We start from the raw sequence: 17,068 nt of genomic DNA on the forward strand, positions 1-17,068 counted from the left end.
GCACAATCAAAAAGACACAACGTGCCCTTAGAAGAAAATTATTCAATAGCTGGAAAGAAGTCACTAAAAGGATTGAAAAACAAAAATGAAGTCTCCAAAAAAATAAAGCCAAGTCAGACATTTGAGTGCAGACTTAAAAATTAAATGTCTGATCTTTGAGACTTAACATCTAACTAATAGGAATTCTGAAAAGGGAATAAGAAAAATAAGGAATAGGATAAATTTATTGAAGAAAAATTCAAGAAAATTTTCTCAAACTGAAGGGCATGAGTTTTCATACTGGAAAGTCCCACTGAACAGGCAGGAAAATGAATGCAAATGATGGAAACCCATATCATGGTGAAATTTCAGAATGATAGTAAAGAAGAATTCCTGAGAACTTCCAGAAAGAGACAAAGAAAATGGTCACAAACAGAGAACCAAGGACCAGAATAGTGTTGGATGCTTCAATTTCAAAATTTGGAATGATGATTTTTCAGCCCAGATTGCTATCTCCAACTTAAATGTCAATTAAAACATTTTCCGAGACCTATGTAGATTTAAAAAAATGTTTCACCCTGGCCCCCTTCTTGGGGAATGGATAGAAGGTCTGCTTGGCTACTCTGAGGTCAAAACCCAAAGAGGAGAAGACTTGAGATCCAGGAACTAGGGTCCAACTCAGAAGAGAAATGAAATGAGAAAAGAAAGAAAGAAAGAGAGAAGGAAGGAAGGAAGGAAGGAAGGAAGGAAGGAAGGAAGGAAGGAAAGAAAGAGGAATGCCACAGGTTAGTGGGGTTCACTAAAGTGCAGAACAACCATTCTGTTTGCTGAGTTAGACTGAGGCTTTAACAGGCAGATCTTCAAGAAAACAAGAAATGAACCTAGTAGATTTGACCTGATACGTGTCAGCTGGTAGAAGCAGCACTGGAGTAAGGAAGATGTAGCCATTTATACACAGACAACTGAGCAAATAGAAAAAACAACAGTAATAAAATATATTAAAACGCTATACACAAAAGAAATCATGACACATTTTGGGCTAACAGGGAATGATGTTTACATTGTCATGTAAACAATGCAAACACGTATTTAGACACATGAAGGTAAATGGGTATAAAAGAACTGAAAATTCTTGCCTCGGGGTAGCCACACTGGACAGTGGGAAGATTAGAAAAGGGACCTTTAGAATTAGCCTGTCAGTAGTGCATTGTTTCACCTTTAAAATTATTTTCAAGGATAATATTCCTTTAAAAGATTAAAGCAATTACCAATAAGTACACCAAGGCCACTGAGTGAAGTTAAGACCCATTTCTCATGGCTAGGCGCTTCCCTTCAGCAATGCCCCCACTGCGCAGGGCGGGGTGCTCCCTGGGCCTTTGTTCTGGGTCGGCTCTCCCTCCTAACACTACCTGGAGGGTCGCTTGCAGAGGGCATCACTTCCTGAACTCACTGTGCGAAGCATCCCCATCATGCTCACAGTCCAGGGCTGAAATGTGAGCCTAGGATGGTGACTTCTCTCAAGATTCCTAAAGATTTAAAAATGACATTTCTAAATCCTCACACTGTCTCTTCATTTCCACAGTCATGAGCTTCTTCTATTCATCATCTAAGATCAAAGCTCTTTCTAGGCTAAATAACTTTCTCAAAATTATGACTCATTTGAACAGAATCTGTCCTTTTTTTTACTTTAAAGTAATGCCAGGCTTTAGAGGAGAGTTGAATTGTGAGGATTATTATTGTAACTTCTCTCATCTAGTCTTCGGGAGACTATGACAGTTTGGCCTCTTTCAAGCTTCTCCAAGAATTAGTCTGAGGTTGAGGGAAAGTAACCGGGGGCCACCAGGACAGTGGCTCTCACATCCATTAAAATGTGAATGTGGGTAAAGATTTTCCCCCTGGAGCCCACAGGAGAACCATCAATGATCATATCAAATCCTTTTATTTGCTCATTTGTTTGTTTTTTAACACTGACATAATTGACCAACACAAACAAAGTTAGTCATTTAGAATTTTTAGTAGTATCAGTAGCATAGGGTGGTTCCAAACAAAGGGACAAGGAGAGCTGTGAGTGTCCGCCCTGCAAACTCACGGTCCAGTGCTCTGACGCAGTAAAGCTGGCCTCAGACCTGGAAATAGCTAAAACTGTAGGCAGACCTTTCTCAGCAACTATAGAATGGTCACACAACCTATCTGGAAAAGCAATGTGTCTGTGTGTGTGTGTGTGTGTGTGTTCAGTTACACCAACCTGAGCTTTGCATCCAAGCTTCCCTCTGAAGCATATTCAGTGACATTTTTACCGTCCACAGGATTGGCAAATCTGCTAGGGTCAAGGTCTTTAGTGAAGAGAGCCAGGACTCAGGGCCTCACGCACCTCAAAGCTGGCCTGACTGAGGGGACCTGGCTGTCTTTTACACCTTACTCATGGGAAAATAGCACTCTAAGCCAAACCCTTATCTTAAACACCACATACTCCACCAATTAAAAACTACTTCTGATATCCATTGTGCTAACAAAGCACATCTAAGACAGGTGCCAAAACGGATGATACTGGTGCCACGAGATACACGCTGAAGCAATTCGACGTGAATCCCCACAGACACGATATATTACTGGCTAAGGTGGTTTCCAGTGCCTGTGTCTCTTCTCACGAGCTGGTTTCTGTTCCCTGTCTCCCTCCTTATCCATTATATTACCAGTATTGTCTCAGACTGAGGAACAGCATCCTGGGGCTATGACGACCCTTAGCACAGGGAGAATATTCCAGGCCAATTCAGTTCTAGGTTGTGCCTCGTAACTTCACTATGAAATCAGGGTTTGTATTTTTCTGCAGTATCTCCTTTCTCGCTCTTCGCCGTCCCTCCCTTCTACCCATTCTCCTCCCTGAGAAGTTTCTCCACACGTTTCTGCGGATCACTTACTTCTCCAGTCCTACAGAGCCCTGCAGGATCCAACTCTGCCTGTCCCTCTAACCCAGCGGTTCTCAACCTGTGGGTCGCGACCCCTTTGTAACAATGAAAATACCTTGCGGCCTTAGGAAGGTTGAGAACCGCTGCTGGGTCTAACCTCACCTCACAGTACTCTTGCCCTTACTCCAACCAATCACCATCTTTCTGTGTCTCACATATTCCTAGAACATTCTAGGCTTGTTCTTTGTTGTTGTTGTTTTTTTTATTAAATCATAGCTGTGTACATTGATATGATCATGGGGCATCATTCACTAGCTTCACAGACTGTTAACTAAGTTTCGCATATACCCTTGTAAGATGCACCGCTGGTGTAATCCCACCCATCTCCCTCCCTCTACCCACCTCCCCCCTACCTCCCCTCCCTCTCCACCTTTCCCCTATTCTTAGGTTGTAACTGGGTCATAGCTTTCATGTGAAAACCCTAAATTAGTTTCATAGTAGGGCTGAGTACATTGGGTACTTTTTCTTCCATTCTTGAGATACTTTACTAAGAAGAATATGTTCCAGCTCCATCCATGTAAACATGAAAGAGATAAAGTCTCCATCTTTCTTTAAGGCTCCATAGTATTCCATGGTGTACATATACCACAATTTATTAATCCATTCGTGGATCGACGGGCACTTGGGCTTCTTCCATGACTTAGCAATTATCAATTGGGCTGCAATAAACATTCTGGTACAAATATCTTTGTTATGATGTGATTTTTGGTCTTCCTGGTATATGCCCAGTCCTGTAATCCCTCTACTGGGCATATACTAGGCTTGTTCTTTGCCTGAATGCTCCTTTTGTGTGGCTCTCTCTTCTCCAGATCACCTAACTTCTCCTCAAATGCTGCCTCCCCACAAAGGCCTTTCCTGATCTCCCTGTCCAAAGCTGCCCCCTTGCCTAGTGCCCTTTATCTTGTTTTACGTTTTTGATAGCACTTACCAGGAGCTAACATCCATTTATCTATCTATTTGTGTGTTACCTACCACGCCCCATTTCAATCCAAGGTCCATGAGAACAGGGACCTTTTCTTGCCTGTTCTTTGCTATAACTCCAGTACCTTGTGCTGAATAGAACCAAAAACAAATATTTGCTGAGAGAATGAATGAATGAATAAGTGAATGAATGATTTTTTAAAGTCGTATACACCCTGATTAAACTCAACAGTTTGAACTAAAGGGGAACACATAAAGCTTAAAGGAAGGAAAAAGTAATGAGATTAATTTAATGTTTGATTTATTTCTTGTTTCAGGTTAATTGAGGGTACAATGAATTAGGTAACTTTTTTTTGTATTTTTTAAGTAAAGCCCCTTATAACTGTGTCCCACCCACAAGAGGTGTGTCGTATACCCTAACATTGTGCCCGTTTACATTGGAGCACACCCAAGAGAGGAGGAGGCTGGGGATGACTGTGTTCCAATGAGACAGACATAGGAAATTTAGACAAGTAAATATGAAAATTGGTAAGAAAATTCTATTTATCATGAAAAAAAATCAAGAAAGCCAATCTAAATAGTTAACATTTGCTGAATTTTTCATATATGTATGGTATTAATTGTTACAATCACTTAGACTCAAGTTCAAAGTTTAAAAAACTATCTCAATTTCTCTCAAAAGCCACTTGTGTCATATTTTCAACCAAAGGTGCCTCCCAGGTTTTCAATCAGTAAAAGGTGCACGAAAGCCTTCAGGAAGGCTAAATATTCCCAAGCAGCTATAAAACTAAGTTTGCGTTTCCAAGAAAAATAAGAATTTTTTAACTGGGCCAGAGCTGTGGAATAAAAAAGGTGTGTAGTTAACATCTTTTCCAGACTTTAGCACAGAACCAAAGGGCAGTTTTTCTCTCCCACATAGTAAAAAACACCTGGAAATATTAGGAGTCTCCAAGATGACAAATATTCTTTCACTCTTCTGAGTATTTTTGCAGTATGGTTGATGCTGAAGGGAAATTTTAGAGAAGAAAATGAAAAGTCATTTTCATGGGCATCAGGGGAAAATACGTGTATCACTTAAATATTATTTTATCCCAACTGATAGACTTTTAATTCTCAAAGTGATATTCAGCTATTGACTAATAACCAGGAGGACGTTATCAGGAGCAGACAAACACAGAGACCAGAGTATTTGTTCAGAGGGGGAATTGGGTGCTGGCTCTGTCATCTAATAGTGGCCTGACCTTGGCCTGCTAATTCCAGTTTCCACAGTGGCATGATTGAAGGAAACGGTGGTTCTCTCCAGTGCTAGACTTCTGTGATTATATTTTCTATGAGTATTTGTCCAAAGTTTTCCAGTAATAAATGGGGAATAGGGATGTGTGTGTGTGTGTGTGTGTGTGTTTATTTTAAACCAACATGTGCAAATATTTTAGAATTGGAACTAATAGAAACTAATATTGAGTCTTTTGCTAGTCGGCATTCATAGAGAGCTACTTTCTATAGCATAAGTTTCCAGAAGTTAAAAGTATATTTCATTCATGTGTGCTTTTATGTGAATTCCTTTTTTTTTTTTTTATTGTTGGGGATTCATTGAGGGTACAATAAGCCAGGTTACACTGATTGCAATTGTTAGGTAAAGTCCCTCTTGCAATCATGTCTTGCCCCCAGAAAGTGTGACACACACCAAGTCCCCACCCCCCTCCCTCCGTCCCTCTTTCTGCTTCCCCCCCATAACCTTAATTGTCATTAATTGTCCTCATATCAAAATTGAGTACATAGGATTCATGCTTCTCCATTCTTGTGATGCTTTACTAAGAATAATGTCTTCCACTTCCATCCAGGTTAATACGAAGGATGTAAAGTCCCCATTTTTTTTAATAGCTGAATAGTATTCCATGGTATACATATACCACAGCTTGTTAATCCATTTCTGGGTTGGTGGGCATTTAGGCTGTTTCCACATTTTGGTGATTGTAAATTGAGCTGCAATAAACAGTCTAGTACAAGTGTCCTTATGATAAAAGGATTTTTTTCCTTCTTCCTCACTACAGAGTTTGGTACCAAGGGCTGCTCACCTTCCTCTTCATGGAAGCATTGCTCTGGGGGTTTGTACACTGTATCCCATACATTGCTCTGTTGAAAACTTTTTTTTATGGTTGTTTCCTTTCCTTGCATTATTATTCCAACTACTAGTAAGGTACATTCTATGTAAATCAGAAAAAATCAAAAGTGGGAGTTGTGTAGGTGATGATGGCTGCTCGTTGGGTCCTGTGCTGGCACTATCCTGAGGGTCCTGCCATCTGAGTCACCAGTGAGTGTTAGAGAAATGGTAACCACAGTATCAAAGCCCATGTCATAGCTGAACATTTTCCCATAAACAGTATCTAATTTATGAAACTGATTTTATATGGACCTTGATGATTTCTTTGACTAGCACACATGTCATAAACATGTCTTATTGGGATGAAAACTGTCAGCAAAACTTTCATTTTTCTAAACAGAAGAAATTCAGCCATAGAAAATTCCTTTTAAATAAGTCAGATAACACTCTAGATAATTGGCTGTGAATTATGTATGAATTAAATTGCCTTAAGAACAAAGAGAGAGAGAGTAAATAAGGCCAGTGACCAAAAAGGCACGGAGCTGAACAGTGTGAGGACAGGGATGAACATACAGGGACAGGTGTCCCCTCCTCTGCGGGTGGCCCGTCCATTACACTTCACCTCTCCCCTCCTGCCTCCCTCCTTACCACAGCAGCACCATGAATTACACTTGCCTTTGAAACTAGACGTAGACCTCCCATTTGATCCTGCAATCCCATTACGAGGTATCTACCCAGAAGAAAAAAAATCTTTTTGTCCTAAGGATACTTACACTAGAATGTTTACTGCAGCTCAATTCATAATCACCAAGACATGGAATCAATCCAACTGCCCACCAATCTGTGAATGGATTAATAAATCATGTTATATTTACCATGGAATACTATTCAGTATAAAAAGATGGAGACTTTATGTCTTTTGAGTTTACCTGGGTGGAGTTGAAGAACATTCCTCTTAGTAAAGTATCACAAAAATTGGAAAGCAAGTATCCAATGTACTCAGTACTCGTATGAAACCAATAGATAAACAGCTATATGCCCACAGGAGAACGAACCACAGATGTAAGTGTTGGAGGGGACAGGACGAATAGGGGAAGGGAAGAAGGGAGGATATTGTAAGTTCTTACCTAATGAGAATAATGTAGTTGTATACGGGTCTCAACTACAACTTGAATTTTACCTAAGGAACGTAAACAATGTAACCTTATCATTTGTGCTCTCCCATAGTAATCTGAAACCAAAAAAAATTACACTTGCCTTTGAAATGGTCAAACAACTTGTTCCTTTGCTATTTCAGCCCCTAAATCAGTATCTTTGGCATGAAAGAGTCAAAAAAAGCTTCACATTGAACAGTTCTTGAAAATCCAAATATTCTTAGCAATGTCATGGAGTACCAAAAGACTCATATAATGGGAAAATGAAGCTTATTGTTTTGTAACTGTCACTTTTTTTAAGAGGCCAGATCTCACTCTGTCTCCTGGGCTGCTGTGCGATGGTGTGATCATTTTTCACTATAACCTAGATTTCCTCAGTTCAAGCAATTCTCTCACCTCAGCATCCTGAGTAGCTAGGACTAAAGGTGTGCACTGCCATGGCCTGCTAATTTTTTGATTTTGTAGAGACAGGGTCTCACCATGTTTCCCAAGCTAGTCTTGAACTCTTGGCCTGCCTCGGCCTCCTGAATTGCTGGGATTACAGGCATGAGCCACTGCACCCAGCCATGACTGACATTTTTTAAATTAACAGTCTTGCTGGATCTATTTATAATCGATAGATCTACTAATATTGGATATAAGTGCAGATAGAGAGATAGCATATACTTCTTTCAGATAATGATAAAACAATAACATGGAAAAAGATGATATTAACTAAATGATGTAACTTTTATACTTTTGTTTTCATTGTGTTTGTTTCTTCTAAAGCATTATTTTTAATGGCTTGCCTAAGTTATTTGAGATCGGTGAAGTAAAAATAAAAAAAAATCAAGTCCATCTACATTGACTGAGAATTTATGATATAGCTGTCCCAGTCCCTTGTTCATCAAATACAACCATCCATTGTGAGATTTGTCCTAATTTTATGTAACATCAAGAAAAAAAAAAGATGATCAACTTAACTATGGCATGTGTTTCTATCACTTAGATCTCAATTTTATGTTTTTTGAAAGCGATCTTGTAGGCTTATTTAGAAGTACGTTCATTTTTCTCCTATTACAGCCATGCACTGTATGTTCTGAGGAATTCAGTGGTAGGCAAGTCCGTCCTTATGCAAACATCAGAGTGTACTACACACATCTTGGATGGTATAGCCTAGGCCACCGGGATAACCCATTGCTCCTAGGCTACAGACCTGGGAAGCAGGTTAGTGTACTAAATACTGCAAGCAATAGTAACACAATAGTATTTGTATAGCTAAACAAATCTAAACATAGACAAGGTACAGTAAACTATGTCATGAGCCCTGATGGGCTCACCATTATGTGTGTACCTGTTGATTCCAACATTGTTATGCTGGGATCTGACAGTGTCTAAATAAAAGGGAAAGCACAAGTGAAATAAACTGGTTCGGCTTTTCCCAAAACTTCTCTGCAGAGTCCAAGCATTCATTTTTCAACCTGGAATCATGTAGCTGGGTTTTTCATGCAACATCATCCTCTGTGTCATTAAATGTGGGTGATGGAGTTTGACTTAACCTACCAAAGAAGCCAAATCCCTTTGGTGCTGAGTTCTTTGTATATTTGTAAAGCTCGCCAAGTTTTGATTCCAATTTCTAGAATAGACCCATGTGAATCACCGCAGCCCACTCCTGCTCAACACACTCGGTTGGTTTGGAAGATTGCTCTGCGACTGTCTCTGGACTTTTTTTCCAAGCTCTGGAGACCACCTGTGCAGGTTTCACGGTTGGAGCTTTATATATTTGTGCATCACCATGACTGCCTTGCACACACAGATAACAAGCACCATTAATCACTATTGATCCCGTGTCAGATTTGTTAAAAATGTGAACAAAATAGGTTGCCTCGTAGAATCCACAGGACTTGATATTTTATCTTATTTACCTCTTACGCAAACTTCATGAAGTAGAAATAAGATGCTCCCCAAAAAGTCAGGCAAATGAACCAAGATAATTATGCTATTAAATTACAGAGAAGGTATTTGTGCATAAAGCCAATTGCTTCTTTTGGAACAGAATTGGCCTGAGGGGAAATAATAAAGGAGGTAAAATTCTTCACCTTTCAATTTTACATTTTCATTATTTCCTTCTCCTTCTCTGCCACTTGTTCTCAAATAACTCAGTATCCTTGGATGCAGCTCGAACATTGGCTCACCCCCACACTCTTCCTTCACCAACGCGCACCTGCCTTGAATCATTCATTTATTCATTCATAAAATGTTTAGTGTGCATCTATTAAGTGCTACCAAGAATCACAGTAGATTTGAGATGCGAGGAGGAAGGCCCAAGGAATATTTCTCCCATCTTTGTTATTTCTCATGATTACCAAAGTGGTTCCTGTTCCATTCCAATATCCATTGATACTGTCTCACCTCCTTCACAATTTCTAGCTTCTTGCATTTAGTCATGGGTGCAAAATTGGAACTATATCACTTAGAATTTGCTTCAGAAAAGCACTTGTTAACCAGTTTGGAGGAGTGTGATAGGCTGGAAGCCATCCATTCTTGGCCTCTTCAAGTCTACCTAACCTTCTGAGCCAAGGTCATGCTGTTGTCAGGGCGACTTGTCCCTGGCTAGAAAAAGCAGTAATACAGGGTCCAGGCCTTTCTGCCCAAGGTGGTAACCTCTAAGGGCCCACACAGCTCAAGAGCATGCCATGGGGCAGGTACAGAGATGCGTTCCCTTCCCTCCCTGTCCAATCTGGCTTCTTCCCTTTCACTTTTCCAGGTTTTACTCCCAAACACACCTTCTGTACTCCAAATGCCATCTCAACATTTCCTTCCCAATCTGTAAAATCATGCTTTTTCAACTACTTGAAATGCCCTCTCTTCCCCAAACTGTTAAATCTTGCATATTTTAAAAGACATAGTTTAGTCCAATGTAGTTCAATGTCTTCCACAAATCTGTTCAGTGTCCTTCAGCCCATATGTGTAACTTTGGTCTCAACTTATGTTAGATTTACAATGACAGCTATTTAGTTAATCTTTGCATTGTGCCATTAGTGTTTTGTATGTGTTCATCATAATTTCTCAGCATACTGAAAGCATCTATTATAGGTAGCAGATGTCCTTGGTGCCCTGCCCAGGTGCTCTCAGATTTACAATTTCCTTTGGTGTAGGTAGAACGTCTTTGGTGCACTTGGACAGGCCAGCTTCTGCAGATCCTCTATAGGTCACTGCCTTCAGACTATTGGGACCGTTTTATCAATAAATACAGAACAGTAAAGGCCAAGATGTTTATGTTTATTCTTCCAATCTCCCACTCCTCCTTTCTAACCTATCCTCCTAAAGCTATAAACCAATAACTATGGAATGAGAACCTAGCAAATTTGCCTTAAGTTTAGACAACTCTGAGGTGTAAGTTACAATATAGACTTCCCCTGCATGATCATACTGAATCTTACTCTCCTTGGGTCTTATTCCTAAACCTGAACAAGTGATCATCTTCTTCCCCTTCCTCTGTCCTTGTACTTCCATATTAGTTTCCTCTGGAAGGAATTGTTTTCATATTAATTGTATACAAATATTCATCTCAGAGTTTGCTTTTGGGAAACTCAGACTATGATAACATTTCAAATAAGAAAACCACTATTTAAGTCCAAAAACTTAGTTACAAAGATTCATTACACCAATTTTCTGACATGACATAGATTCAAAACCAAATCGTGACTGTAATTTTTATTTTGTTTTATAGCATCATTAAAATTTATAGATAAAATATATTTATGAGTTTTTTTCATTGAAGAACTTATTTATGAGAAAGGCAACAATACTTTTGATGTAATTTAGTGTTCACCCTGCCTGGAAGTACATGATGAATCCAATGACCTCTTACAGCTTTTTCCAGTCCTACAACGTGAGGATGTTTTGAAGACTAATGAGGACAGACTTATTCAACATCGTCTGCTATTTTATTTTCACACTAAAATAGGAAGCTTCAGTTCCCTGGTGGTTTCATAATTAGACATTATCGTGGCTGTGTTTTGAGATTGATTTCTGGTAACGGAATGGAAAATTTTCAGTTCCTAATATAAAAATGTCTGACTGTCTCACTAAAAATATCTATCGCATCAAAAGGAGCATTATTCATACTAAGCATTTAAAACTTGAACAATTGCATTTGTGAGTTAATTGGCATTTAGTTAACTTTAAACAAGTATTAATTGGCTACTTTGCTGGGTAAAAATAGTACTACACCCAGGAAAATAGGGTGTGCAAAAGCTCATAAGTTTAGGTTGCTCTCATTAGGGGCCTCAAAATCTAAATAAGAAAATGTGTTTATAAATAATTACCATAAAACACAGTATTAAACCAAAAAAGAGGCCAACCTTATCCTTTGGAAAATATTAATGTAAAATAGTGTATCTAGTAAATAAATATATTTCTTACATCTTTCAGAAATTTCCCTCAACTACTTTTATTTTTTAGTAATAGTCTTCCGTTTTGGTACATAAACACCTCAAAAGCAATTGTACAAGTTGTCATTGGGTTAATGAGTTGAATACTTTTGGAAATAAACCACACTGCATAATTCTTAAAGAATTCTTCCACTTACTTGATAGGGATGCAAGTGGATTAGACATTTCTCCCCTTGGTGGTATCTCTTCTCATTCTTCGTCTTTGCTCTGTCAACAGGTATCTAACATAAACAGAACGGCCGTTGGGTTCTAAGAAATCTGTGCTACCAAGCAGCTTTATCAACCTTAGCAAGTCACAGGAAGCTTCGTGATGTATTTGTTTGTTCATTTATTTTTAGTCCCAGCAGTTGCACCTGTTGTAAAATCTACAGAAGAAACGTGATGCCATATCAACAAACTTCTGTAGGAAGCTTTGCTAGTAGGGCACTGGACCTGAAGATGCTGCATGCTCCCCGAGACAAACGACAGTCCTGGGGAGAAAACAGATTGCGTAGTCATTACTTTCACTCACACAAGCCTAGAAAAAAGTGTACATGTCACACTTTAAATCATGATTAGTCATCTCAAGTGGGTTCTTAAGACTTCCAGGAAGTGCGCTGTTCCTCCAGCCCCATCCCAGCCATTCCTCCACTTCCTAGTTGTCTGTTGAATAACTTAGTTTTCCTCAATCTTCTAACAATCCTTCCTCCATGCTCACCCTCACTCAGTGAGCTTCTTCTATTGCACTGAAACAAAGTGAAATCAATTAGATGATAATTTCTATGATTGCATGTCACCAGACTAGCTACCTCACGGCCTTCAGGACCCTGCACTCTGCCTTCTTTTCTGCTAAGGAGAACCCTCCCACTGTGCTCCTAGGGCAGGCTGGCCCTGCTTCATCCTCTGGACCCTATCTTGCTCCTTTCTGCAAAAGCCATGCATGTTCTCTGCATCATCAAGTTTTCCCAGTTCACCACTTCAGCATAAAATGTGCTGTTATGTCCTCATCTTTTAAAATAATTATTTCTAATCTCCTTCAGCTCCTACATAAGTTTCTCACTTTCTGTTTACAGCAAAAATTCTCATAAGTGTTGTCTACACATATCATCTCCATTCTCAGCTCCTTGGCCTCAAAATGTTTGTGTGCCCCAGGCTCAGCCTTAGACCACTTCTCTTTTATGCTTATATGGTATTTAGAAAAGAGAACTCCTAGATGATTTCATACAGTCTCCTGGCTTTAAATACCACCTCTACACTTACGACTCCCAAATTTATAACTCCAGTCACTCCCTGTTCCCAGAAATAATCGCATATATGAGTGTATATATTTCTGTATATGATATTACATACATCTATGTAATACATATGTATACGTGTGTATGTGTACATATAAACATATATATGTAAATAAACATATTCTTCCAAGTCTTTTCTTGGAGGTCTAATATGCATACAAAATTTTACATGTTCAAAACCAAGCTTTTGTTATTCTCCTACCCCGTATCTAAACATGCCTCTCCTATGGTCCTCTCCATCTAAGTAAATGGCAAATCCAGAGGCTCAGGCCCCAAACCTCAGAGTCATCTTTGACTCCATACAGCCCCCAGTCCACCCATCAATGAATCCTATCAGTATTGAGGGTCAGACCACATCTCCCGATCTACTGCGCCTACTCCAACTCCATTCAACATCTGTTCCTGCCCAGATAGCAAGAAACAGCTAATCAGGTCTCCCTTGGTCCTTCTCTTGTTCCCTTCAGCCAAGAACTTAGTCAGAACCATCCTCAGAGCAAAATCAGATCACTGGGCTCCTTTGCAAAAAACATTTTTATTTCTTGGGGAAACATACAAGCCAAAGTTCCTGCGGTGACCCACGGCCCTTATGTGACCTGTACCTCTCCTGCTCACCTCTCTGCTTCATCCCTACTGCTCCCCCCTCATTCACCTTGTCCCTCTCTCTTGGAGCTACTTGCTCACCCTCAGCACTGCCAGGGGCACTTCAAGCCCTTTGAACTCTTTCTCTCCACTCAGAAAGTTCTTTCTCCAAATGTCTGCAAAATCCCTCTCTTCAAAAGCAGATAAAGTCATTTATTCAATTTGAAGGAATATAAAGCATATAAATCGAGACCAAAGTAATGTCTTTCTTGTTACTACATCAGACCAGGCTGTTTATTTCATTTAAGTTAATGTGCACTTCTAAATCTCATTTGTAGCAATTGGTTCATGGGGTGCCTCCAACTGCTGGTAATTGGAAAGCTCGGAAAAGGCAGTATAAACACAATTTCACAACACGGTAAGTCCCTAGGTAGGAAAACGTCAGGTTTATTTGAGCACCTCACGAGTGACATCGTGGAGCCCAGGTTCTGTCTCTGTGTTTGCTCCTCATCCTCAGGGTGTTGGCTTCCATTTCAGACTTGTCCCTTTATGTCACCAGATGGCTATGTCAAGTCCAACCTCACCAACTCACACAGCTCATCCAGAATACCTTCAGCCGGCAAGGCATGCCTCTGACCCATATTCCTTTTCAAGAGTGAAAATAAAATCTTTCTCAGAAGCTTCCCTCTCAAGTCTCATTGACCAGAAATATACCAGGTCAAACAATTAAGTCCTCAAACTCATCCTAGAAAAAGTGCTAACTACCTTATTGCCAAATATGACTATGGCCACCAGATGGCCAAGGGGAGCACATTGAAGATGACTGTAGTGATATTCAGTAATGAGGTGGGTAGAACTTTTTCTAGGATGAGATTTTAGACTTAATTGTCAGATCTCATACCACACACCTACATCTAACATGACTATAGAACATAGACAAGGAATTAGTGTGGCTGTTAATTGGAGCTGGTGACTGGCACTTGCCCAGAGTGCATGGTCAAAAAGGGAAGGGACCAACAGGGCAGGTAACCAACAGGGGGGTACGTTAGTAGAAATTTTGGAAAAATTCAGTCTGAAGACTATAGATTTTTCTGCATTATACTATATTATTTTTCTCCTATAGATAAATACATTTCTCTAAATTTTTATTTGACAGTAATCAAAAAAATAGTCATTGAGTGCTACGATTTGCTAATCCTGTTCTAGGTACTAGAGATACAGAAATGAATAAAATGGGGTCTTAACACCTCCCCCAAAGGAGCTGACATAAAATAAATTGAAAATGGTTTTTCCCAAGTGCTGTTTTGCTTCTGATAATCTTGATATATAAAAGGATTAAAATCTCCAAGGAAATTTCTTCTGTGGGAACATTTTACTATAAACACCTCTCTGGTACCTACTAGTTGAACTGATGATGGACCAGAAGATGGTAAATATAGTTTCTGCCAATCAATCACATCCCCAAATGCATGTAAACTTCAGGGAAGTCTGTGGTTTGGGAAATAGTTTTTCCTTGAAAGCATACCAATGTTAGAAATGCCCAAGAGTAAAACTTCGTTTCTTCTATGCATCACATTAACCTAGGCAAAAGAATAGCAACACACTTGAATCCAAATAGGGTTAAATGCTTTATGAATTCATAAGAGTTCAGAAATGTAGCTAAATACAAAATAAACTTACAAAACCCAGATTCCTTATTTAGGTAAAGCAATAAGAAATTTGGATACATAATGAGGAAAATCACAAAGCCAATGGTTGTCCAAATATTGAAAACTCCTAAGAATGAAATGTATGAAACTTGCATAAGAGAAAATACACAAACTTACTGCAAATTATCGAATTAGACATCAATGAAAAGGGCTATGCCATCTTCTGGGACAATTACAAAGATGTCAGCTACTCGCAAAGTACCTCAGATGCTTAATGGAATGCCACTCAGAATTTTAATGTGTTACTTTTTTGGATAGCATAAAATAGTTCTAAAATTAATTTCCAGAAATATTATAATATGACTAGGAAAAAATAGAAAAGAACTGCAGGAATGTGAGTTGGCAAATAGACTTTTCCTATTAACTATTTGTTGATAATCATGTTTTACAGGGAAAATACTTAAAAAAATGGAATAAATTTTATGAAATACTGAGCATAATACGACAGAAATTGTAAATCAAAATCAGACCTTCTAATTCAATACATTTGAATGGTTATGGTCAACCATTTTTTAAAATGAAACAAAATGACTTAACTCTTCATTTGATGTCAGACCCTAACTAAAGTTCTAGATAAAAAATATGAATATTTTGACAGACAGTATAAAGCAATGTGAAAACCACAAAGTAAAAGTCTAAGAGAGTTTATTGTACTTTTGATACATCACAAACAAACATAAAACCTATGCTACGCTGGAAAAATATTTATAAAATTTATGAAAAATTATTAATTCCTAATTTAATATTTTGTACATAGATTTTTGCTAAAAGTCCATGAATATTAGAAACATTAAAGAGGAAAAATGTTATTGTTCTATTTATCATACTGTGCTTGGCAAAAAAGAGCAATATATATGTTATCATATATATAATGTATATATATATATAATGTGTACATATATAGCAACATAGAGCTTATTGACTTTTACAAATTGATAAGAAAATGTTAATTTTGCAATAAAAATCGGCAAAGTATTCCAAAAGACAAATTATTTTAAAAGGAAATACATAAAAATGTAGTTTAAAAGTTCAAGCTTACTAAGTGAGCAAAGAAATATAAAATAACAAAATGATGAGATCTGATTTTCTGTCATTTTTACTAGAAAATTTTTGTAGACAATAATGTGTTGAAGAGGGTGGGTGAGGTGGGATCCCTGTACACGGCTGGTAGACACATAAACTAGCAGTCTGAAAAGCCGTCCCCACACGGGGCCACTGCATCAGAGGGTGTAGTCTGTGCTCTGCACAAAGACAGCTGACAGAGGGTAGGACCGGGGCCAAAATCCTGGCCTCACTCATTCATCTAAAGCCATGATCCCTGGCCTGCTTTGAGTCATCCCCTAAGACAGGGTGCTGTTTACTTCACACAAAAGCTAGACTACTAGTGGCTACATCTACAGATGCAGAGGTCATACCTTTTGCCACAATACATGACTTTAAGGAATTCTTCTAAATGGTCCTGAAAGTTGGTCGGAGACATATGTACACTGTAGCATCTACAACAAAATCCACTCTTCTAATACACATTGTTCCTTGAAGATTTAATTCCAGGTGGCCTATAGATGTACCCAGCTAGACCAAGGTTTTCTACTGACCAGTCTACAAAAGACTTGCTGAGTAATCTGTGGTTACATTAATGTCATAATCATATCCAAAATGTAATGCGTTTTATAACAGCAACATCAACATTCATAATATCATTGTTTGAATAATAGACATTGAACACAACGTATACAAGGTCTGTTTTGAGGCAGTGGATACGGCAGTGAACTTCACTGATGGAAATCCCTACTCTCAAAGAGCATATATTTTAGATTTTACAAAGGAAAACTGTCAGAGTAGAGAGTAAATTCTATGAAGTAATGTTTCACACTTATGCTTTCTTCTTCTGGTGTGATGTACAATCTCTGCTAAAGCTGTTGAGGCTGGTTGGCTGGTTGCTATCCTGT

At 38.7% G+C, this 17,068-nt stretch overlaps 1 protein-coding gene across 2 annotated transcripts in view; it reads right to left on the reverse strand.

The window, feature by feature from the left end:
• ITGBL1 (integrin subunit beta like 1) overlaps positions 1-17,068 on the reverse strand; it is a 282,440-nt gene that overhangs the window by 252,733 nt on the left and 12,639 nt on the right. For both annotated transcript variants that reach the window (XM_053563368.1, XM_053563370.1), the window contains exon 2: positions 11,695-12,027. In XM_053563368.1, coding sequence (XP_053419343.1) covers positions 11,695-11,722 — 28 coding nt within the window. In that variant the 5' untranslated portion in view covers positions 11,723-12,027. The remainder of the gene's footprint in view (positions 1-11,694; positions 12,028-17,068) is intronic.

Source organism: Nycticebus coucang, chromosome 15 (genome assembly GCF_027406575.1).
Source record: "Nycticebus coucang isolate mNycCou1 chromosome 15, mNycCou1.pri, whole genome shotgun sequence".
In the NCBI taxonomy this organism is placed as follows: domain Eukaryota; kingdom Metazoa; phylum Chordata; class Mammalia; order Primates; family Lorisidae; genus Nycticebus; species Nycticebus coucang.